The sequence below is a fragment of the Monodelphis domestica genome, chromosome 4 (assembly GCF_027887165.1).
Source record: "Monodelphis domestica isolate mMonDom1 chromosome 4, mMonDom1.pri, whole genome shotgun sequence".
Classification (NCBI taxonomy): Eukaryota; Metazoa; Chordata; class Mammalia; order Didelphimorphia; family Didelphidae; genus Monodelphis; species Monodelphis domestica.
The window spans coordinates 168,896,439-168,921,774 of record NC_077230.1 but is presented as its reverse complement, the minus strand read 5'-3'; the positions used below and the strand labels follow the sequence as shown (position 1 = coordinate 168,921,774).

The 25,336-nt window shown below is 34.6% G+C and overlaps 1 protein-coding gene across 2 annotated transcripts in view; it reads right to left on the bottom strand.

Moving 5' to 3' along the window:
- The window catches only part of GCA (grancalcin), a 37,812-nt gene extending 14,343 nt beyond the window's left edge, over window positions 1-23,469 (bottom strand). Inside the window, exons 1-2 of one of the 2 annotated variants that reach the window (XM_001366828.4) lie at window positions 23,305-23,469; window positions 14,286-14,456 (exon numbers count right to left, since the gene is read on the bottom strand). In XM_001366828.4, the coding sequence (XP_001366865.1) occupies window positions 14,286-14,456; window positions 23,305-23,331 (198 nt within the window). In that variant the 5' untranslated portion in view covers window positions 23,332-23,469. Of the gene's footprint in view, window positions 1-14,285; window positions 14,457-19,947; window positions 20,303-23,304 lie in introns of those variants that run through there. The other variant, XM_056793962.1, reaches the window with a different exon arrangement.
- Between the last annotated feature and the right edge of the window lie 1,867 nt (window positions 23,470-25,336).

Here is a 25,336-nt window from a genome sequence, read left to right as displayed (position 1 = left end):
CCTTTATGTTACTAAATATCTTATTTTTGAAAAACAGGAATAACACCTTAATGAAATTATAAACACCTTATAATGCAGAGATATTTCCTCTTTCCCCCAACAGAACTGATAATATACATCAATGAACAAAATATCAATGATGATTTTTAATCTTTTTTCCCTCATTGATTTTTACATTCTTTTGGCCTGCTTACTCCTGTAACTACTTGCTATCTGCAAGGAAAAAAAATGAAGCCTAAAATTAAAATTACATTAGACAAAAGATAAACAAGATAATGAATCTCTTTCCTTTTTGGAAGTGAGAGAAGGAAGCAATACGGTCTAGCATTTCAAAGTTAAATATACATTTTTTTAAAATTATTTCCTGTTTTTGTATTTAGCAAAATAGGAAAAATTATAAAGTGGCAAGTCAGGGAATATCTAAATGGAAAAAAAAAGGTAACAGTTAAATGATTAGTTGTTTGGGTGTTTGGTTTGTTTGTTATTTTTTTTTAACTTTTACCTTCCATCTCAGAATTAAAACTGTTTAGTGGTTCCAAAGTAGAAGAGTTGTATCAAGGCAATGGAGGTTAAGGAATTTACCCAGGGTCACACAGCTAGGAAGGAAGTACCTGCAGCCATATCTGAACTTGGGACCTCTTGTCTCTGGCCCTGGATCTCAATTCCCTGAGCCACCTAACACCTCCAATAATTGGTTGTTTTAAAGATGGTATAGAAAAGTCACTTCAGGAGGGAGAGTATGCTCAAACAAGAAAAGGTTACTTAGTCGCAAACCTATCCATATTATATCTCTTCTCATAACCTAGATGTAATATGAATAGGTCTTTTAAGTATGAATTTTTCAAAAATCTCTTAAATATATAACTAATTCTGAAGCAATATATTTCTATACAAAAAATTAAGTTCATCTCTTTATTTCTAAGTAACCTATGGTTTTCACAAGAATGTCAGTAAAGCATATAAAAATGCATAATTTTAGCCAAGTTGAAAAATAATCTATTTTAAACCATTATAATGCCAATTAAAGTCAAAGACGTTTACCCTTGTTGGTTTGTTAAAGACTTGGATATTATAACCTGAAGTCAAGATCCATGAATCTATTTTTACATTTTGATATAATTGATTTCTTTTGTAATCTTATGTAGTTTACATATTTTAAAATAGCATTCTGAAGAGCTCCATAAATTTCACTATACTAGCAAAGAGGTAGTCATTCCTACATCACAAAAAAGGTTATAAACTCTAGGAATAAGAGAAAGGGATATTTCAAAAGGATATGGGAGATTCCGATTGCAGTTGAGTATTTGCTACTAGAACTACATTCTAAAAGATGTTAAGTTTCATTATTATCAATATTAACAATTCTGAATAAATCTGCTAGCTTGATCCTAATTTCCTTAAAATCTTTGCCCTCAAGAATTTAAATGTTAGGGTGCCCACTAAATTCATGAGTGAGATAAAGCCTACCCAAAAATCAGTCCAATTCCAAAGTTTCCAAAACTGATAATATACCCATTGGCCTAAAGAAAATATAAAAGGTTATTCTTATATTCTACCCTCAACCCCTGAATAATATATTTTATTCTAGTGCTGTTATCTTCTAAGGATAGATTGCTGAAATTTTAAAGTTCTTTACAACCTTATACCAACCTACCATCAATATTGCCCTTTACAAATTTTCATCTAACCAAGCTTACCTCCCATTTCAGTGATTTGCACTAGTGATCTCTCATGTCTCTGATGCACTCCCTCCTCAAATCTACTTCTTAGAATCCATTGTTTCCTTCAAAATACAGCTCAAATAGTGTCTTCTTTATGAAGCTTTTCCTAAATCCCTCTCCAAAAACCAACACCACCTCCAATGCTAGTGCCTTCCTCATTAAAATAAAGTTGGACTTATAAATATCTCCATAGACTATGAGCTCTTTGGGAGCAAGAACTATTTCATTTTTATCTTTTTATCTCTGGTATCTCTCAGAGTAGTCTGGAATGCAGAAGGCATTTTATTGACTGGTTGCCTATGAACTCTATGGATTACACAATAAAGAGAAGAAAGAAAATTACAATGAAATTTCTGCCCAGGCAAAAGAGTAGATAAGGCCCTAGATGTGAAAGCTGACTCTTGGGGAAAAGGCTATGCTAATGAATGTTAATAAACTTATAATAGTCATTAAAAAAACAACAGAGGAAAATTAAAATGATAACTGGGTGACACTTTGGGACAAGTAGAAAAGGAATGAAATTTCAATATCTCAGGAAAAAAGGATATGGGTTTAATATGATTCGTGAAATATCTATATACTATCTATAACAGAAGCTGAGCTGGGATCAAAGTAAATTAATGATGAACTAGTGCTAGATATGATCCCTATAGCTCCTTACTGAAGCTATGCAGGAAATAAATGTATATGTATACTCTATGTCTACCTCTCTAAATCACTGGAGGGAGCGGAGAGAGAGGAGATAAAGTAAGAGGAATAAATGTAGAAGGAAAACATCCAAGTGCTCACAAAAAGGTGATATTGGTCTTGACTATAAAAGGAATTTTAAGAAAATAGTAAAAGTTACCACTATTTGCAGCACAAAAAATGCTTACTTTTAAAAAATTAGTCAAAGGCTATTAAGAACCTCAATGATGTAAATTATTGTTTAAGTACAGTGAAGGTGTTCACATCATCTTTCTGATCAACATAATTGAAATCAAAACAAGCACTAAGTAATTCCAGCAGGTAGGATTTTATATAGCTATATTAAGAAAGATTTTTAGAAATGGAAGAAACCCTAAAGATTCCCTATCACTCCTGATCTTACAGTCAAAAATACAATCACAGATCAATGAATTGTGATTAATGATAATCACAGAGATAGTTAAGCCAAGATAGAGTTCTTAGTCTGGTACCAAGTATAAAAATCATAACATTCTATAAATGTAGTTAGATTTCCAATTGTCATTTTAAAGAAGAATATGATATTCTTTGCTTTGATTTTAAAAGAGAAAATATTTCTAGTAGTTCATAATCTATATATCCAGGTCAGTGAGTAAAATTTTATATAAAATCTTTCAAAATTAAGATTAAATTTGAACTTCTAAAATGAAGTATTGAAAGAAACCAAATAATGAATAAAATATAATGCATATACTTTTAACGTTTTTAAATCATTGTTAGTGAAAAGGCCTAGATTTATTTTTTTGCTGTAATTTATATTCACTACTCAGTAAAAAATGTTTTCCTAGTACATAACCTTCATTTTCCCCTTAATTCTTAGTGAAACAATTCATAATGTTCAACTCTGACTATAAGTAGAAGTACTATTATAATTCTATCACTAATCTTGTGTTTTGCCAAAACTATAACAAAAGTCCAGATGTTTCCTTCAAAACTTAAGGAAACCTGGTTGACCACATATACTCACAAATGAACTTTTAACTTGACTAGAAAAGTATTTTTTTGTATTTAAATGGAATTTTAATAGATTAGGGAAATAATAGAATAGGGAAATAAGAATAGGGAAAACAGGTTCAGATTCACTTTCTGAACAGCTAGAATGGTACTATGTCAACCGCGTTTAAATTTTCTACATTTAATAAGAGAACTGAAACTAGGTATATTATCACAGTTTCAGTCCAAAATCAAAATTGTCTCAAATTAAGGCATGAATAAAATAATTATCCAAGAATAAGAACTAAGGCAAAAAATGCAGCAGATAATATATACCAAACAGATAAAAATTTGAAAAGTTTTGTCATCTGAAACTTCAAAAAGCATCTTAATTTACCAAAAACATTAGAAAATGATAAATTCCTAAAAATAAGGTTATTCAAGCATAAGATTATACAAGAAATAAATTTTAAAAATATTTATCCACTGATATCTCTCAAAGAGTTAATTGGTAAAACTATTTTGCTGATTTTAATGCCATTTTATCAAATAAGTTTTACAATTTAATATCATTTTGATATTTATTATTATTTAACACATGACACTGCCCACACTTTAGGCCAAATGTTATTTTTTCAAGTCTATATAGGGACACAAAGTTTTATTCAGAAACCAATACTATTTTTTTATGTAATTTCCTTATATTTTATCACTTCCCCATTTACTTTAAATCCTACTCTCTCTCTCTCTCTCTCTCTCTCCTTCTCTCCCTCCCTCTAATACTTTCTTCCTCCTGTTTGTAATTAAAACACCATAAAAATTTGGCAGCTGACTTGAGTGTTTCATTTAGAAATTACATTAATATATATCAGTCTTTTAAAGTTATTTCAATATCACAGTTTCCAGTCATAATGGTGTTTGGAAGAAAAGGTCCTGAAACTTAGATCAATTCTAATTATAAGGTCCTTTTAATAAATAAATATTTTGAGGAAAAGGGTCTGATCATGGCAGATTAAATTTGACACCAAGATTAAACTAATTTTAGATAAAGAACTCAAGATACAAGGTGAATCCAAGTACCATATGCTGATTTCAACCACTAAAATTCTCCAAAGAGATCTAGAAGATGCACCACACCAAATTCTACTGGGGAAAGCCAAGAAAAAGTCACAGTGGATCATTTTTCCACCCTAGGTTGATAGAGAGAGAAAAACAGAGGCAGAGTTCTGTAGACACTGGGGAAAGGGTCTGTTTAAGCAACACAGTCCAAGGGAGAGGCCAAACACTAGAACAAGATGGTTCTAGACCTACACACAGCAAGTACCTTGATATGCTGTAGGGATGAAAGAACATGCCAACTGGCATTTTTAATCAACTGCTATACAGCTCAAAGTCACAGAACTAGGACAGATTTAAGAAACGTCTGGAATAAAGAGTAGTTCCAACCCTTGGGCAGAATAGCAAGTTCAGAAGCAAGCATCAACACTGGGGTGCAGATTCCTAAAGTAAAGTGGGTTCTCCATTTCAGTTTCAAGTCCTATCTAAAGGCTATGCAGAGGGATAAACAGGACAGGGGTCTCAGACCAAAGGAGAAACCTATAGTTTGTTTTTTCACTTTGCATCAGTTGGTTGATAGGGACTTAGACCAACAGCAGTTTACTGTAGCACAGAATCAAACCAAGGTCAGGAAATTACAAAGCTCAGATCAGAGGGGTCAGCAATCAGACTGTGCCTTAGATCAGACCACTTAGAAAGCACAAAAAGTTTGTAGGTTTCAAGCCTGAGCTATCCCTGAGATCCTGGAAGTGGTTGTTGTTTTCCTTCATATTTAAAGAAGTTCAAAATGGCACTGGTGATATCTTTTGAATTAGGCACAAATTGGATTTAAGTGAGGCAGAGCTGCATAAAGTCTTTGAACTCACTATCTTCTCCAGTATCATGAAAGTACAGTAGCAAGACACGTCAGGATAGGATGACTGACCACCATTTGGGATGCAGTGGATGACTTTACCTTTTTTCATGTCTAACCAAGCTCTAAACACTCTACAGCACCTGTTTCAACAGCTCTCATGGTCTTTGGAACAAATTATTTTCATCTGTGCCTTCTACTGGTAAAGTCTTCATATTCCTGAGTAATGCAATCCTCAATGCCACACAAAAAAAGCAGTAATAGGACCAATCCAAACTTACTACCAGAAGCGCACAGACCCTGGCCCTAACATCAAATACCCAAAGTAAGGAAGTAGGCTAGAAGAATGAGAAAACAAAAAAGAATCACATAATAAAAAGATATTACAGTCACAGTGATGCGGTGACTAAGATACAAACCCCAAATAACTTCAAAATATCTACAAAGAAAACTTGAAAGAAAAACAAAGTGTGGGCATAAATTCAACCAGAATTCCTAGAAGAAATGAAATAAGAATTAAACCTTAACCAAGTAACAATCCCCTTAAAAATTTGAATGGACCAAATAGAAACTGATGGCTCAATGAGATGAGAAATACTAAAACAAGGCAAGAGTGAAAACACAGAAGAAAATATAAGATATTTCAGAGCAAAAACAACTCACCTGAAAAAGAGAAGAGAAAAAATTTAAGAATTTAATTTAAGAACAAATGCCATGAGCAAAAGAAAAGACATATTTCAAGAAATCTTAAAACTATGCAGTCTCCTAAAACCAGAGAGCAAAGTGATAAACAGAAAGAATTTTCACCTCCTGAAAAAAACTTCAATATGAAAACCCCCAGGAACATCATAACTAAAAATCAAAAGAGATGAATATTAATGAACAATGATAAAAGACTTAAGAATAAACTGCTTTCTTTCAAATATGGAAAGATAATACATGCATCCCCATAAAAGTCTATTATGAGGGGAACTACTAACAAGAATTTCATTAAGGAAGGCCTGGCATTAGCACTTGTCTTAATGACCTTAGAAAAAGAATGGAAACAGAGAAGGGAAATAAACATGTGGGGAAGGGAAAGGAAGGATAGGGAAAATTATCTTACATAATCAGGATGAATAAGTACACATCCATAGAAACATGGAGGAGGGGTTTGGAGGACACTCGAACCTCACTCTATCCTGAAATTCATCAAAAGAAGGAAGAAGATATACACAGAGTTAGGTACCAAAATACATTTTACTCAAAAGGGAAATAGGAAAAAGTGAAAAAAGAGAAGAAATTAAACGGAAAATAAATTAAAGCTGAGATTAGTCATAAGGAAAACCGAATCTAAGGAAGTATAAAAATATTTAGGTTCTTTTTGAGGTGACAAAGAATTAAAATCTGAAGGGGCACTCAAAACAGAGAATAGATGAACAAGTTAAGGTATATAAACGTCATAGAATACTGTGCTGAATTCTTACCAGTGTAATGAGCAACCATGATTCTAGAAGATTAATTATGAAATATGCTACCTACTTCCAAAAGGCTAAAGCCTCAGAACACATTATGAAACAGTTTTTATACGTAACAAATATGGAAATTCATTTTGATTGACTACACATTTATAATAGGCTTTATTTTTCTTATGTTCTCAATTGGAGCAGGGGAAGGACCTCCCCACTAGAGTGGGAGGGTGAGGGTGATTAAAACAAATAAAAAATTTTTAAATAAATGTAATAGACTTACAGCAAAACTGAGTAATGATCATAATCCTACTGGGGGAAAATGCATTTTTAATGAAAGAGAACTTCCAAACTTTCCTGATAACAAAAGGGTAGACATGAATGAACAAGGGACTAAACAAGGATAAACTGCTTATATTCAAATATTGAGAGAAGATATATGGTCATAGAGAGAATCTATTTAGACAAGGCATAAGAGTGATTCTGTTAGGTCTTGAGGTCAAAAGAATGAATAGAGAGGGGAAGAGAGGAAATGAGAATTAAGGGGAAATTATCTCACATAATCAGCATGTGCAAGTCAAATACACAAGAAGTGATTAGGACACCTCCTTTTCTGGTCATATATACACAATGCTTCTTTTGAGAAATGCTATGCTGGTAATAGGCTCTATATACTATCTCTGCTCACCAACTACCTCTACATTGCCTCTTGGGTAACCTACAATTTAATTCTTCAAAGCTTTTGACATTTCATGATTCATACTCATGCAGGTTCCCAAGAAGGAAGTGATATTTAAAAAGTCAGGGTTTTTTTTTTAAACAGCAATAAGAAAATAAAAAGAAATGTAAGAAATCATAATGGACAATTTTTTACAGACAATAAGATGGTATATATGGAAAATCCTAGAGATTCAACTAAAAAGTTAGTTAAAACTATCAATAATTTTAGCAAAGTAGAAGAAAATAAACCCACATAAATCATTAGTATTTTTATATATTACTGACAAAGTCCTGCAAGAAGAGAGATACTCCATTTAAAATATTTAAAATAACTAGATAGAATAAAATACCTGAGAGTATATCTGCCAAAACAAACCTGGGAATTGCATGAACAAAGTTATAAAATATTTTTCACACAAATATAAGTCAGACCTAAATACCTGGAGAAATAATAACTGTTCATGAAGGGACAGAGACAATATAATTAAAATGGCAATCCTATCTCAAAATTATAAAAATTCATTTGGAAGAAAAAAAAAGATCAAGATAGAAAAAGAATTTATTTTTTAAATGTAGTACCTGTTTTAAAATTTGAATTGTGAAGTAGTATTTGTCAAAACTATCTGAAACTAGCTAAGAAACAGTCCTTATATTTTACAAAGGAATAGATCCTAGCTACTAGACCAATATACTAAGATTAAGATAGATTCAAGATCTAAACATAAAAGGAGATCTCATAAGCATTAAAACAAGGAACATTACCTATCAGAATCTATGGATAGGAATTTGTGAGTAAACAGGATGGAGAACATTGTGAAATATAAAATGATTAATCCTGAGAATATTAAATTGAATGTTTTTTGTACAAATAAAACAAATGTTGCCAAGATTAGAAGGAAAGACAAAAATATTCATAGCTGCGCTCTTTGTGGTGGCCCAAAACTGGAAAACGAGGGGATGCCCATCAATTGGGGAATGGCTGAACAAACTGTGGTATATGTTGGTGATGGAATACTATTGTGCTAAAAGGAATAATAAAGTGGAGAAGTTCCATGGAGACTGGAACAACCTCCAGGAAGTGATGCAGAGCGAGAGGAGCAGAACCAGGAGAACATTGTACACAGAGACTAATACACTGTGGTATAATCGAACGTAATGGACTTCTCCATTAGTGGCGGTGTAATGTCCCTGAACAACTTGCAGGGACCCAGGAGAAAAAAACACCATTCATAAGGAAAGGATAAACTATGGGAGTGGAAACGCCGAGAAAAAGCAACTGCCTGAATACAGAGGTTGAGGGGACATGACAGAGGATGGACTCTAAATGAACACTCTAATGCAAATACTATCAACAAAGCAATGGGTTCAAATCAAGAAAACATCTAATGCCCAGTGGACTTACGCGTTGGCTATGGGGGGTGGGGGGGAGGAAAAGAAAATTATCTATGTCTTTAACGAATAATGCTTGGAAATGATCAAATAAAATATATTAAAAAAAAAAAAGATTAGAAGGAAAGCAGAAAATTCAGAAAAAATTTTCAGAAGACAATCTCTCAGATAGAGGTCTCATATTTAAAACAAATAAGGGAACTCTGTCAAATTTATGAGAATAAGTACCATCCTCCAACTGATAAATGGGCAAAAGATATGAACAATTTTCAGGTAAAGAACTCAAAAACATATATAAGTATAGGAAATGCAAACCAAAACAATTCTGAGGTATCTTGTCATACCCATCAGATTGGCAAGAATGGCAAAAGGGCAAAATGACAAATATTGGAGGGGATGTGGAAAAATGGGGACACTAATACACTGTGAGTGGAACTTGAACTGATCTACTTATTTTTGAGAGCAATTTGGAATTATGCCCAGAGTTAATAAACTGTGTATAAACTTAGACCCAGCAATATTATTATTGGGTCTTTTTCCCAGGGAGATCAGGGGAAAAGGAAAAGAACCTATATGTTTCAAAATATTTATAGTGGCTCTCTTTGTGGGGGCAAAGAATAGAAATGGAGGGGATGTCCACCAGTTGGTGAATGGCTAAACAAATTGTGGTATATAATTGTGTTGGAATACTACTACGCTATAAGAAATGAGGAGCAGATTAATTTTTTAAATACTTGAAAAGAACTACATGAGATGAACTATTTGCTCAAGCCCTGACTTTACTTCAGCAGGGCTCCAGAAGCCCCTGCCAGAGGGCCAAGGGGTCAATTAAACAAGAGTTTTAGTCATGAGGCCTCCTCCAAGATGAGGGGCCTCTGAAAGCTAGTATCTCTCAGAAAAGACCAGAGAAAGAAGTCAGCCTTTCTCACTCATCCAACATGGTAGTTCTAATAGAAGCAGTCTTCAGCCAGAGCTCCTCCAAGGTCAAGTTGAAGGCAAAAGACCCTGTCATAGGAAGTTCTTTTTCATCACTCCCTGTGCCTTCCTTCCATTTTACATGGACCACTTACAGCTACAGGACTGTCCAGGGGGCAGTCATTGGGTTCTGATTCATCACCCACTTTCACACACGTGGGTCACAGACCTCCCCCACTTAAGGATAAGTGGGATATATACACTTCTGGTGATTAAATCTAAAAAATGGGCAGGAGAGAGTTAATCTCATCTTTACACTATATATACAATCTACCAAATAAAATTTTTTTAAAATCAAAAAGAATTTTAAAAGGTAACCAAGTTTGCCATGCCATTTCAATCACTAGCACAGACCCATATACCAAAAAAGAAAAAAAAGATAGGGTTTTACTTCAGAGAGAAGCTTAGGATGATTAAAAACTAAGTGGTATAGTAGATAAAATGCCAGAGTTAGAGTCAGCCACTTGCTAGCTGTGTGGCTGGACAAGTCATACAACCTCTTTCAGCTTCAATTTCTTTGCCTATGAATTTGTAAAATAATAGCATCTCCTTCATAAGTGTTGTATCAAATGAAACAAAGCACTTTGCAAAGTATTAGATAAATTCTAGCCATTATTATTAGCTATTAAAAACTGCAAAGATAATCCAGCCCACCTTCTTCCTTCTGAAATCAATATTTATTTCTGAGCCCTACTATGCAAGCAGTGTTTCTTCATCATCTTATGTACTAATTACCCAGGTTTATGGTCAGTCCATTTAACTGTGACCAACCAAGCTAACAAGCATACTTCAGCCACTTGGTTTTTTCATAGTTGTAATGAAGATCAAATGAAATAATATTTAAAGTCCTTTGCATTTTTAAAGCACTATATTAATGCTAGTTATTATTTCCCCCCATTAGATTTTAAGTCTCTTAAGAGCCCAGACTATTGCTTGCCTTTTTGTATCTCCAGAACTTAGAAGAATATCAGGCACATAGTAGGTACTGAATAAATGTTTAAAGATGACGAGGATAATGGGTCTTATTAGGAGACTCTATAATATCCAATGTTTGATGACCACAAATAAAAGCATGTGGAGTATCTCAATATTTATTGTAAATCTCTCTTCCTCTTAAAACTCTACTCTGGATATACTTATAAGAATCAAAAAAGGTATCTTGAATGAAGGAGAACTTGAGCTGAACCTTAAAAATTCTGAGGGCAGTGGTTAAGAAAGCAAATATATTCCAATTTTGGAGAACAACGTGGCATACAAAATTCATAGAATTTTCTTTACATCCTCATCCACTGAACAGATATTGGAGCATTATTACATGTTAGTACTTTTGCAAATGTCTATCATGAGTATCCCTTTGATGATTAAGATAATTTAATTTTTGTCTTTGCATAAATAGCACCAAGGACAATAATTTGAATGTATTAAAATAATCATTTAATAAATATTTGTTGAATTGAGTGTCTTAGTTCCTGTTGCCTTTGTACATACAATAAAACCAACTCCTTTATTTACTGATTTGAGAAAGACCTATGAATATTTAAATAATATTTAATATCATATAGTAGCAGAATTCATGCAATGCTTTTAATGCTTGCTTTATAAATAAGACCTCTTGTGAACTTTATAAAAGTTCCTATGAGATGGATAGATACTAAGGATATTATTATCCCTATCTTATGGAGAAGGAAACTGAGGATCAAAAAAGGTTATATGACTTTCTCATGGTAAGAAAGCTACAAGTTGGGCTTGAACCGAAATCTTCCTTATACAAAATCAAGTATTCTGCTACAATTCCAACTTCATTTTTTCTTTCAACTTTGTTTATAACAAAAATGTAAAAATTGTTTTGATTTAGTTCATCCCAAATACTATCAACTAGACAAGATTATTAGATAAGGATCTCATAATCAGAAAACTAATAGTTAAATTATCATTTACATACATTAACTACATCAAAAGGCTATTTTGAGGATGCAATAAAATATGGATGTGAAAGAGCTTTTAATAATATACAATATTACTGTATTATTATTAATTACCATTATTTAAATAATGGGAATTTTTTAAAGCCAGAGAAGGTAAGTTATCCATTTATCTCATAGTAAGCTACTAAGAAAGCTTAAATATCAAATACTGACTCTGTGCCACAAAACCCTATTTTCCATTGTGAAATGACAAATTGAGCCCCTTAAAATCCCTATATTAAAATAAAAAATAGATTATAAGCATTTATTGACTTAATTGGTAAAATTTTTTATAAGTAGGTCAATTGTCCTCGTGATCTATATTCAAACATTCAAGTTGAAACAAAAATGCATTTACAAGATCTTATTAAAGGTTACTTTTTCTAATAACATGCTAAGGTCCTTAACTCTATAAAGTAATAACTCCCATTAGCAAAATTCCCCATCCTGAAAAAAAAGTATAAATTGCCAATTTACCTCCTAAGAAAAATATATGAAGTACTCTAAAGAAAACATGTATAGAATCCTATAAGAAATGTTCAGTTATATTGTATTGGAACTGAATTTAATACAAGATTTTAAAATAATAATTACCAAATTCAGAAATCCATTTCCCTTTCCTAAAAGTCTCTAGCTTGCACCAACTTTATCCCCCCATTAAAAAGGTAGACAAGTTGAATGTGCTTTAATTTCAAATTCTAAAGCATTCTCAATATAAAGATTTTCCTAACTTTCAAATATATCAAAGGAAAGTAACACAAAAATATATGAAAGATATGGCATAATAATCCACATAAGTTTTAGTATACAAAATATTTGGAGGGTAGGGAGTTACAGACCAGTGATTTCACTGGCACAAGGAATTCAACAGAAATACAGAAAAATGGAAGGAAATGTTGCTCTCCATACGAATGCAAAGGAGCAACTTCTGCAACTCAATAGTCTTAAAGACCAAAGGCATAGAAAGATTAATGACTTGCCAAGGGTCACCAGAAAAGTATAGTGGATTTCAACCCACGCCTTCTTAATTCTGCCCTTTGACCACCATGCCACACTGCTATCACTCAAAAGTATGAGCAACAAATAATAAATCTAAAAAAATATTGTGTAATATTTCCTGGAATGCAAAGGTAAATGGTGAGGGAAAAAAAGATACACATTTCCCTCCTTGTAATTCTAAACTATCTGCAATTAAATTTTTAAGAGAAACCACTGACTATGAGGAATAAACCTCTGTAGCCAGTTTCACTGATAACCGTCTCATATCCAAGATATACACATAACTAATTCAAATTTATAAGAGCCATTCCCCAAACAATTAACTGTCAAAAAATATAAACAAGCAGTTTTCAAAGAAAGAAATCAAGCTACCAATAATCACAAGTAAAAAAATGCTCCAAATCACTAATAATGAAAGAAATGCAAATTAAAACAATTTTGAAAATTATTAATTTAATAACTTCATATATATCAAATTGGTAACTATGACAAAAGAAGAAAATGACAATTGTTGGAGGAATTATGGGAAAACAGTTAAACTAATACACTACTGATGAAGCTGTGAATTAATTTAGCAATTCTGGGAAGCAATTTGAAACCATGCCCTTTAGCCCACTAATACTACAACATTTATAGATATTGCTATGGAAAAGAAGCAATAAGTACAAAAATATTCACACCAGCTTTCTAAAGTAGTAAAAAAAGGGAAACCAAGGGTGCCTAACATGTTAGGAAATTGCTAAATAAAGTATGGTATATGAAATGTAACAGATTATTGCACTACAAGGAATGACAAAATGAGACATTTCAGAGGAAATCAGTAAGAACCATATGAAACAATGCACAATGAAGTAAGCAAAAATAGAATAATTTATGGCAATATTATTATAGAGAAAAACAATTTTGATAGACTTCAAAACTCTGATCAAAACAATAACAGACCAGGCTTGCAGAGGATCAAAAGTGAAACACATTACCTACCTCCAGGTAGAGAGGTGATGGATGTAAGATTTAAAGTGCTGAATGAGAAATAACTTTTTGAACACGACCAATAAAGGAATTTGTTTTGTATGACTATAATTTGTGAGGGTTTTCTTTTTCTTTTTTGTATTCTTCAATGGGGGGATGGAAGGATAATAAGAGAAAATAAATATATTATTAATTAGAAAAAATTAAATTTAGGAGAAAAAAGTTGTTTACAACACTAGAGAAATGGATTCTTCATCAACTAGAAATATTCTGCATTACCAATTATTTACTTTAAATTTGAAAGTGGAAAAATATTTATAAGCTTAATCAAATAAACTTAGACATCCCATTTCACACACCTAGAATTAGTACAGCTGTCCTCACCATAAACTATAAAAGAAACTATTTCCAATAAAATTAAGATTAATTTACATTTAGATTAGGGTAAGGAGTTCCACACTTATTTTTAATACAAATTATGCCATACCAATTCTCCAACACTAATATCACTGCACAGAATTTTGCATTTTACCTGTCCAGCAATAGCAGTGAAGTAATTCCACATAGGGTCACTTGTAGAATAACCACCAGTATATGCTGAGTATCCAGAGTATCCTCCATGAGGCATATTTGGTACTGTTCCTGGCATTGGCTGTCCCATTTGCATCTGCATTCCAGGCATCTGACCAGTATAACCTCCATACTTGTAAAAGAGGGGAAAAAAAGAATTTTAAAAAGCTGCATTACCTACTAAACTTATTTATTAAATGGTGTATGAGAAAATAAGAAAAAGAAAGGGTAATATATTATTTGCAATGGTGAAATCACCTAGAGTATCTAAGAATGAAAAAACTTTCCATTAACTTCTAGGCTAATCAACCACAAAAGTTCTATATATCTAATCCTAGAATTTATATGAGGAAATTTTATCCAATTCTCCTTCCATATGCAGTACTAAATAAGATGCAGTGAGATAACAAAGGAAATACAGGTACACTCTGCCTAATACAATTAATTGATTTGGAAAAAATCTTACAAGGTCAATTAGTTTCCTAAGAACAGTTGTTATTAGAGATTAATTCTGCAGTGGCAAAAATTCAAATTATAAAAGTTTTAAAACAGGTCTTTAAAAATGCCCTGGGATTATATATTATTATAGCAATACATAAATATTAAATACAAACAATAAAAATAAGATCAAATTTTAAATAAGATCTTTTACAAGACCTTAAGCACAAAGTGCATTAGTTTATATAACTTCAATTCTTGTGTTATTCTAAAGTCCACAAAAAATATGGATTTACTAAAACACTGAATGAAACTGCTTACCTTTACTAGCCTGAATTTTTGCTTATTCAAGTGGACATTGAATCATGAGGAGATAAAGTGGTAATTTCATAACTTTACTCCCATTTAATCTCTTTTTGATACCTGAAGAGCAGTCTTTTCTTTTCATATAAATTATTTATAGCATTTTGATTCATTAGCAATACTCTTATTCATTTTGGCTTTTTAGAAATTTTTAGAAACATTTTAGATGTTTCTTCCACAGCTAGACCACTTCTCAAAATTTGTATTAAACTTCTCATGACAGGTTAAGACCTCAAAGTTCTTTCACGTTAACAAGCAGGGTAATTACCTCTTCAGTTTTCTTCCTCTTCATGATTAATTAGACCTTAATTTTTTTGTTCCTAACTGTGAGTTTTAATTATAACCTTAAAACCATTGTTCTCTAATTTATAAAGCCCTAAGGATACAAATTCTATTTGGATGTCAGTTGGTGATTATTAAAATCCGCTGAAATGCTTCATAAAATCTGGTCACAACTCTTGCCTTGACATTATTCATGCAATTTTTAGGAAACTTCATTCCAGGTTTTCACATTGATGTCTGAGTTTTGAGAATGTTGTCTTTCCAAAAATTTTTGACATCTATATAACTAACCCCTTCAGCTGCACCACAGTTTAGGGAAAAAAAAATGCTTACAAATAATGCTTTAAGATAGTAACAGTTCCTTGATCCACAAGCTTCAATAATGATGATGTATTTGGAAGACAAAAACAGAACTTCCACTAACCTTGGCGCTTCTAGATCTTTAGGATGCCCAGAGGCATTGTCAAAAACTAGCAAGACTGTTAGCAACGTTATTGTCAGAGCAATATTTAGTCATTGTAGGTCAAAAATATTCAACAAACCATTCCAGAAAAATTCAGTTACCCAAAGCTTTCTAACTAGTCTTCCAAAATACTTACAACTTATGTTTAATAATTCTGGAAATCATATTCAAAAATCTAAACTGTTCTTTTCTCCACAAATTAGGCCAGTCTCAGTTACATTTAAGTATTTATTAAGCACTATAATCACTTGCCTTAAAAATTTATTTAAGATTGTCTGGACAAGACTTGACTGTAAGGACCTTATCTGTTATATACATCTTCCTTGGTCATAGCAGAGTACTTTACACAGATATACATTTAATATTTGTTGAACATAACAACACAGTCTTAGATGTGTCTTTGATCCCTATTTTTTATGACAGCAGCTAATTTAACATTTGTATCCCTTTTTTCATCCTTATCAAGTTTGCTTTTCAATTCTTTCATCTCCCTTTTTAACTCTGCCACTAATTCGGTGTTTTCATCTTTTTTTTTTCACAGCGTCCAGAGTAAATGTATGTTATAGCACATCTCAATTTATCAGTGTCCATGCTATGCCAGTCTTAACAATTTGTCTTGAAATAATTTTTAACTACAATGCATGAGTTCTTCTTAAACTGTCTACACAGGTGGAGAATGTCCCTTTCCTTTGTAATGTCCAAATCTGTAGGTAGATGGGTTTTCTCCAATTTCTTGTCTCAGCTTCTCAAACTTATTCCAGGTCCCTGGTCTGTCTGAGCATTCTCGCATTGCTTTAATTACTATTTGCCTAGCTTTCACTAATTTTTCATAATCTGCCTCACAATTCATTTGCCATCCTGGGTCTAAGTCTGGCCAATGTGCTGTAGCCCAATTTTGATTAGTTGTTCTAATTATGTTGTCCTTCTCCCATTTTGTTAACAGCTCATCCATAAGAAATTAAAAATCAACCCACATTTTGTTATACTGCTTATATATCCATTCTACTTTCTTAATCACAGAAACTGGTTCCTCCTCAAAGGAAGGAGTACCACATTTGAACCCATCTATGTCTGCCTGAGTGAATGGCCTATGATGTCTTACATTAATTAACTTGTGCTCCAGAGTAACTGTTGGCACCTCATGGAGTGGGAAAAATCTAGTAACATTATTATTGTTTTGGTTTCGTTTAGTAGTGGTGTCATCATTGGAGTTAGAAGCAGTAGAATTTGCAGTGGAATTAAGTATAAGCAATTTAATTATCATTTCAATCTGTTTTACAAGTGTCTCAGTTAACTGGGCAATATAATCCTCTAAATAGGTCTGTCTGACTTCTGTTTGATCATTCTTCATCTTTCTTTTATTACTTATAATATTACTAATCATTGAATAGATTGTATCCTTATAATACTAGCATTAACATAATAAGTGCATTTAAAGATAGTAATTTTAATATGTCTCTCAGTGAGAGATCCAGTATTTTCATGAAGGATTTAGCACTGGGAGGTGCTGCAGGTAGGATGAATTCCTTTTGTTATTAGGTGAGTCATAATTCCCATTACCATGATCTCTTATTTGCTCTTTCCTCTTACTGACCACTAATTTCAGAAGATTGTAGGTTATTACTAATCCTATCTGGCTCACCAAATGTAATAATGTAAATTAAAACTTGTATGGGGCCAACTATAATATTCTAATTTAAAATTTGTATTGAAAATGTAATAGTATATATCTGATTGCATTTGATAATGTAATAGTTAATAGTAAACTAATATTGGTAGTGGGTAAATCTAGTATATTGAACTGGTATAATAAATGATAAAGCTTTAAGGGCTAAGCTGGTTCAGGCAGTGGATGAACTGACTGGAGGCAATATAATACAACTAATTTATTTTCTTTATGAGGAGATACAAGGACAGAAGATAGGACAGGACAGGATTCTCTTAACCTGAATGTTACAATTTCTACAAAAAACACAAAAAATCCCAACTGCTTTTCACAAAGCTTCCTCTTGTTCACCAAAGTGAACCCGTACTGATCTACTTTCATTGTCTATCATATATATTAAATTCTATCTTACTACCTTAAACTACTTTATAAATCTTCTTAATCGACACACACACGTATCTTCACAAGTCAAAATGCAGCAACTATGTCTCCCTCTTTCGCTCAAGTTCAAAGAAATACTGCTGCCTGTGACAGGTTTTCACAGACCAGCCCTCTTGCTCTTCAGCACCCCCTGTGGTTCCTGTCATGAATAAGCCCAACAGCTGAACCCCTTCTTTCAAGTGTTTGAGAGGAAAAAATCTTCAGTCACTAAGCTTTTTAGTCACAAATAATAGGTTCTCTTCCTGAGCTTTCTTCTTAATTATCTTAAATTTCTTCTTCTTAATCTTCAACTACCACCAACTGTCATTCCCAGAGAGAGAGAGAGAAAGAGATCAGAATCACTTCTGTTCTCTCAGGCTGCCAAAGCAACAGAAGCCCAGAATCCTCACTGCACTATTATGTATATTTTACCCTTAAAGGATCCCCAGCAAAATTATCTTTTTCCTCACTTAAAGGGGACAGAGTAAAATGGACAAAACCCTTTCTTCTAACCTTTAACTTTATTCTTAATGAGACTAATTAACTAATTAAAACTCATAATCTACAGACAACAATTTAAGAAACTATTTCCATCTTGCACTGATGATTCTGCAGTAAAAGATTCATGTTTTCCTTTGTTTTTTTCCATTGTGAACATTATATGATACTATATTTATGTAACTTACGCAAAGATTTATGTGCAAGAATTTTCACCAGTTTATAAAATAACAAACTCAGAGAATTTAAGCAATATTGCTTATATTTGTGTACAAAATAAGAGCCCTTATTTCAACCTGAGGTCTTCTCAGACTAGTATTTTTTTTAACCCTTTGGTTTTGGGAACCAGGCCTAGAGACAGAAGGTCCTGGGTTCAAATTTGATGGCAGATACTTCCTAACTGTATGACCCTGGGCAAGTCACTTAACCCCCATTGCCTAGCCCTTACCACTCTTCTGCCTTGGAGTCAATACACAGTATTGACTCTAAGACGGAAGGTAAGGGTTTAAAAAAAAATGTTCAAAATTGGATGCTAGTGATTTTAGAATACGTTTAATAAACCTGAGGCTAGGCTAATAGCTTCTTTGCTGTTCTATAGCTCCCTTCCCCAGGTTCCTTCACAAGCAAATTTGAGAATTTGCATTTTTAGTCCTCTTAATAGCTGGTTCAATTTGCATTCAAAGAGGTGCCTGCCTGAGGGAGAACTGGTGGGCTAGAAGCTCTGGAAAACACAACAGTGGCTAATCAATCTCCAAATCAGTCCTGCATCCAGATTAAAACCTGACTTCAACCCTTGACCATTTGCTAAAAAGGTTCATTTGGAGGATACCCCCTTCTGGAAGGCTAGAATGTGATAGAATGTGTCAGGATGATGTCATTTAACCTGAGGGTTACATTTTCCTATAAATAAGGGTTTTCCTGTAAACTGGGACTTTTTTGCTTCCCCCCACTCCCCAGGTTTGAGGGTATCATAGCTCACATAACTAGAGGAGACTGAGCCTCTCCCTCTCCCCATGCCTGACTAAATCACCAGCCCCCTACCCAGATATCCAATAAGAGTGCTTCCTACCTCCCCTGGGTTGCCTAAGGGGTTATCCATAAGGGCACAGAATATGGTCTATGGGGGGGGAGAGGAGAGGGGGTCTAGCACTCCATTTCTAAAAGGTTCCCCATCCGTGTGACACACTATAAATTCATGTAATCCAACTATGGCTTGTACCTCACTGCCACAAAACAATCCTTTTAGTCTTTGCTAAGTGATTCCATATCTTACTCCCCACAGAAACTATTCTAAATCTTCTCTTTTCTCAAGCTTCTTACCCCTCCTCTGAAACCTCTCAGCAGATCTAACTCTACTGAGAAAATGAGTCATGCAGATGACTGCTCTATGCAAATAATTCATATCTACAGATCCAGCTTCAGTCTTTCAAGTTCATCATTACCAATTATCTATTGAATATTTTGAAATGGATGTCCCAGAGACACAGAACTTACCTTTTTCCCCAACCACTTCCCTTCTTACAAATTTTCCTATTTCTGTTGAAGACACACCACCATTCTTCTCTCGTCAATTTATAAGCCTAGCATTATGCTCTAACTCCTCACTCTCTCTCATTCCATATAATCACTTGCCACATCTTGGACCTTTAACTGGTCATCCCCCATCCTAGAATGAACTTCCTTCTCCTGTTCTCACAAAAATCCCTGTCCTTCAGAGCATAATTCAAGCACCACCTCTTACATGAAACATTTCCTGACCCTTGCATCTACTAGTGTCCTTTCTCACTGACTACTGTCTTACACTGCTTTACATTTATTCTCTTTATATTTACTCTGTATATATCTAGATATTATATATGTCCTTGCTGTCTCTTCTGTTAGATTAGAAAACTCCCTAACAGTAGCAATTGTTTCAGTTTTTATATGTGTCCCAGCACTAGAACAATGACATGAATGCAGTAATGTTTGCTAACTAATAGAAGTGCTTGATCTGAACCTTAGAAACAAAATGTTATGAAGCAAAGGAAAAGAAAGGGTATATTCCAGGAATAGAGACAATCAATGTGCAAAGACACAGAGAGATGAAATTGCATGTATGAGGATCAATAAAAAGACCAGCTTGGCTAAATATATATACATACATATATATATATATATATATATATATATATATGGTTCAAGAAGAGGATTAATAAAACAGGCTGGAAAGCTAAGTTCAGGGCTTTACAAGTCAGAGAGGAGATTGCCTATATAGGGAGCCACTGAGGCTGGATTGGGAAGTGATCACAGGTCTATACTTAAGGAAAATCACTTTGGCAGCTGTGTGGATGTGGAAGGAATAGTAAAGAATCTTGAGTCAGGGAAACCAATTAGAAAGCCACAGCAATAGTCTAGGTGAGAAGTGAGAAAGGCCTGAAATAAGAAAGCTATATGAATAGTAAAAAAGGAAACTAATATGAGTCATTGTAGATCTACAATTTTAGAGAGTTGCCAGAGATAAATGACAGTTCTGACCAGTGTTACACACAGCCAGTATCAGAAATGTACATGAACTTGAGTCTTTCTGAGGTCAGCTTTCTATCCACTATTCTAAACTATATCTAGATTTACTTGTTTTAAAATCCCTGTGTGCTGTACTTTTACCATACATACTAATATTTTAAATTACCTACAGGAAAAATAATGTTATTTAAATCTCTCTAAACTAAGTGATTTTCCACATACACATTTAATCAAAATTGCTTCCTAAGCTATTTCAAAACATACTGGTCTAAATAAATCACATAAACTATAATTTGTAAATAGTTTTGTGTTAATGTATGTGCAGTTATCTGACGATCATTTAACAAACAAAAAAAATTGTTTGGTTTTTTGTGGCATGAAGAAAAAAGGAGAGACCGTGTCCTATGTCCATTTAACTTTTGCAGAGCATCTACTAATTTGGTACTATGTTAAAAACTTAATATGACTATGGTCATTTAGGGCATTTTTAGAACTATTTATGAACAGATGTATCCTTTTTAAAAAAATTTAAGTCAAAATGTGTTTGTCCTTTCTCCTTAAATGAGATGTCTAGAGAGTTAAACAGACACAATGGCTAGAAAACTACATTTCAAAGAAAACCTTATTTAAAAGTTTCATTTCATGAAATTAAAAATACAGTTCTATTTTATCGATTTTCATTTCTATTCTGAAATATCCTTTAGAACAATTACAATTATCAGGCTGTGCCCTCATCATATACTTTTGTTTAATAACCTGTTTCAATCCGTAGTTTACCTGGAAAATACTCACCCAACAATCCAACCTTGTCAAAAAGTATGCAGTAAGTAACCATAGGCATTGAGTCTATGTTTAGAGCTACTGAAAAATTAGTGCCTTTCCTTCAAGAAACAATCAAAAGAAAAAATAATTCAAATATATTTTAAATATACTAAAGAAAATATAGGAGACCGCACAAATTAAGATTTGTTTTGCGTGCAAGGTCATTTAGTGAAACGGTGAGTGAAGCTCTACGGGACTGGTATTTGTGGCAGACCAGATGCCTATAAGGACATATTTTTAGTATTAAGGAAAGTTTCCTGAAAGATGTAGAGAATGACTGAATGTTGTAAGAGATGGCCATCCAGGACAGGGTTCCCAGAAATAGTGAATTTAGGAATCTGACTTTGGGAGTATGGAGATGGAAAAGGGGAGAATACGTAGGTAAATTCAGAGTTTTGAAGAAGATAACCAGGAGCTTATAACAAATAATTTGAGGAAGTTATCTTTAACATCCTAGACAATGGTAACAATTGTGAAACAAAAATTTTAAACGGAAGCTTTTTTCCCACAATTCAAGGGCATTGGTGCCCGATAACACAGAAAATAAGTATTTTATTCCGGCAAGAGTAGAGAAAACCATTGCCTTATATTTTCTTTAAGGAATTCTAGTTGCTGGCATTTACCAAAGGAAGTGCTTTATAATCAATCTACTAGGAAGCAACAGGCAAATTCCAGCTTCCTCAAATTTAGGTGACTTTTCTATTAAAAAAACAAAACTACACACCCTATGAGACACAAGTTCTATGATAATGAATCCAAAATAGCCATGTAGCAAGCATACTGGACAAATTATTTGGCCAGAAAACTTTTTTCACAAAACATTTCCTTCCTTTAAAGTTAATGCTTTAAAAAATTTTTTGGAAACTAATCGGTTTTTGACGGGGACTCTTTTGGATCAAGTATAGTAATAATACTGAACGGTAAGAATGGGAAGTGGTCAGAGAAAACGGGGCGGGGAGGCGGGTTGGGTGGCTTTAAAAAAAAGCGAGGCGGGTCTTGTGAAAGATTTACGGGAACCTGGTCAATGTTTTCTTCTTCCTCCGCCTTTGTACTGAGGAAGTCTCCATTTTAGGATACTAAATTTCAAAAATCTCCGGCTCAGGTGAAGCACGAACACAATTATACCCTCTCTCTCTCTCTCTCCTCTCCCACCTCCGAGGGAAAAAGGGTACTAAGGGGGAGGGGCGGGGACACGGACAGGAACCCCACCACAACTGCCTAGGACCGCCCCGACCTCATGAAGCAGGGCGTGACCGGGCAGATGGAGGTTAGAAAGAAGGGAGTCTGCGGTCTCGCCTCCCTAGGGACCAGGTGAGACCGCGCGTGCTCAGGCCCATCTCATCCGCAGGCCGAGCTCCTCCACAGCCCCGCCCGCAGTGAGCCCCGCAGCAGGCAGGTGCAAGAGGCGGTGGAGGCGGGGCCTGGCCGCGCAGGCACCGCCCGCTGGGGACGGCCACACCCCAAGGGGGGGCGGAGGCGGGAGGCCTAAAGCGGCAGGACAGTAGGGCGATGTTCCTGGCTACTTACCCCACCTCCATATCCAGGATAGGCCATGACGAGTGGAGCGGGAGTAGGTGATCTGAAGTGAAGGTAAGTGGAGACGGAACACCAACGAGTTTCTTCCTTCAGCTATGAGCCCCGAAACCCCCCTCTCCTCGTCAGGCTCCGCCTTCCGTTCCTTAGCTTCTGATTGGCTGTTCAGGCTCTCGCGAGACTTCTCTCCTCGGCCGCGAGGACACGCGGGTGTCCAGCCCCTTAGGCTCGAGGGCGCCCTGCCTCTTTTGAGTCGCAGGGGGTCGCTGGGGTGTGAGGTCGTTTTTGTTGAGTCTGTGGAGCCCCCTCGACTTTCCTAAGTCGCTGCTGTGGCATAGCCATAATCTTCCTCATGCTCTTTTAGTGAGCAGGCTTTGCTGAGGTGGAAGGCTTCTCACCCCGTGATATCAGCACCTTCTTTCATTGAAGGGTCAGTGAATTAAAATATCAGTATTTCTGCTTGTACTCAAACAGTGCCATGAGTATAAAGCACTTTGTAAGACTTAAAAAAGTCCACCAAATGATGTTAGCTGTATAAATGGGGGTACTCTCTGACCATACCATCACTGCCCCTGACAATTCTCACGTGCTTGGCACCAGTGAAATGAACCCCAAAATATCTCTTAAGGTCTTTGCCTGTGCCAGGTGCTGTGCTGAAAATATGAAAAGAGACAAAAAACAGCCCTTGCCCTCCAGGAGCTTACAGTCTAATGAGGGTGGACAAAGTACAAACACAAAGCAAGTCTTAAATAGAATAAACTGGAAATAACAGGGAATTAAAGAGGAAAAGGTGGGAAAGGCTTCCAGTAAAGTTGGGATTTAAAAGCCATAGAAGTCAGTAGTCAGCAGAAGAGAGAACATTTGCCAGGTATGGGGGACAGCCAGAGAAAATTCCAGAAGCTGAAAGATGGAGTGTCTTGTCCCAGGTACAGTCAGAGGCCAGGGTTACTGGATGGGAGAGTGCCTGTTGGGAATTAAGGTGTAAGACAAGAAATATAACAGTGGGCTATTTATGAAGGGCTTTAAATGCCAAACAACATTTTATATTTAATTCTGGAGCCACTGGAATTTGAGTATAGGGAGGCAATCAGAGCTGGTGGTGCTAAACTTGGTTCTAAACCACAAAGTGGATTAATTAAGAAGGAAATCTGTTACCTTGAAAAGCAGGGGAGCTAGTTTTGGCTTCGTGCAGGCCTTTAATATTTACTTATTGACACTAGGAAGGAAAGCACAGAAGGATGTCTACCTTTGCTTGTAAACATTAGCCCTGGTTACTTAAAACATCTTCCCTGAGTTTACCCAGACTAATAAAGGGAAGGTAGCTTAAAAAATGTTGTAACTGAGCAACTTTGTTTTACAGATTACAAAACTAAGCTTCAGGTGAACTGATTTGCCATCAGTCACACAAAGTTTTATCCCTGTAATAGGAACCTTGGTCCTGAAACTTCAAAGTGCCCTCTCTTGTGGCTGCCTCTTATCATCTTTAGAATCCTAGAACTTTAAAACTGAAAGGGATATTGGAGCTGCCTAATTATAACCTTGTCAAACTAGAGCATTTGGTAATCCACCCATCCCTCCACCCCCAACCCCACCCAAGAGGACTGACTTTCTAATTTTCATGTAAAAATAAGTGATAATATTACCCATTTAAGTGGACCTTTAGGTGGAAAAACGGTGAAAAGACCCAAATGTTCCTTAACTGAAGAATTCTTCTCCAGTTAACTTTACTTTCTCATTTAAGTTCTATTGATTTTTTAAAATTTTTAATTCTGAATTTAATGGCTGTCCAGAAAACAGAAAAAGAGATCTATGACAATGCTCATCTTTGTTAGGTATGGATTGCTTTTTTTTTTTAAAGTATACAGTAAATTCAATATGTTCCTTTCAAAGCTGTCTTGTTTTTAAACATTTATTAAGCAACTACTCTGTGCCAAGCACTGGGCTAACTACTGAAAAGAGGTGCTCTGGGAGCTCTCAGTTTAATGGAGGAGGCAGTATGCAAACAAATATATACAAACAAGCAAGC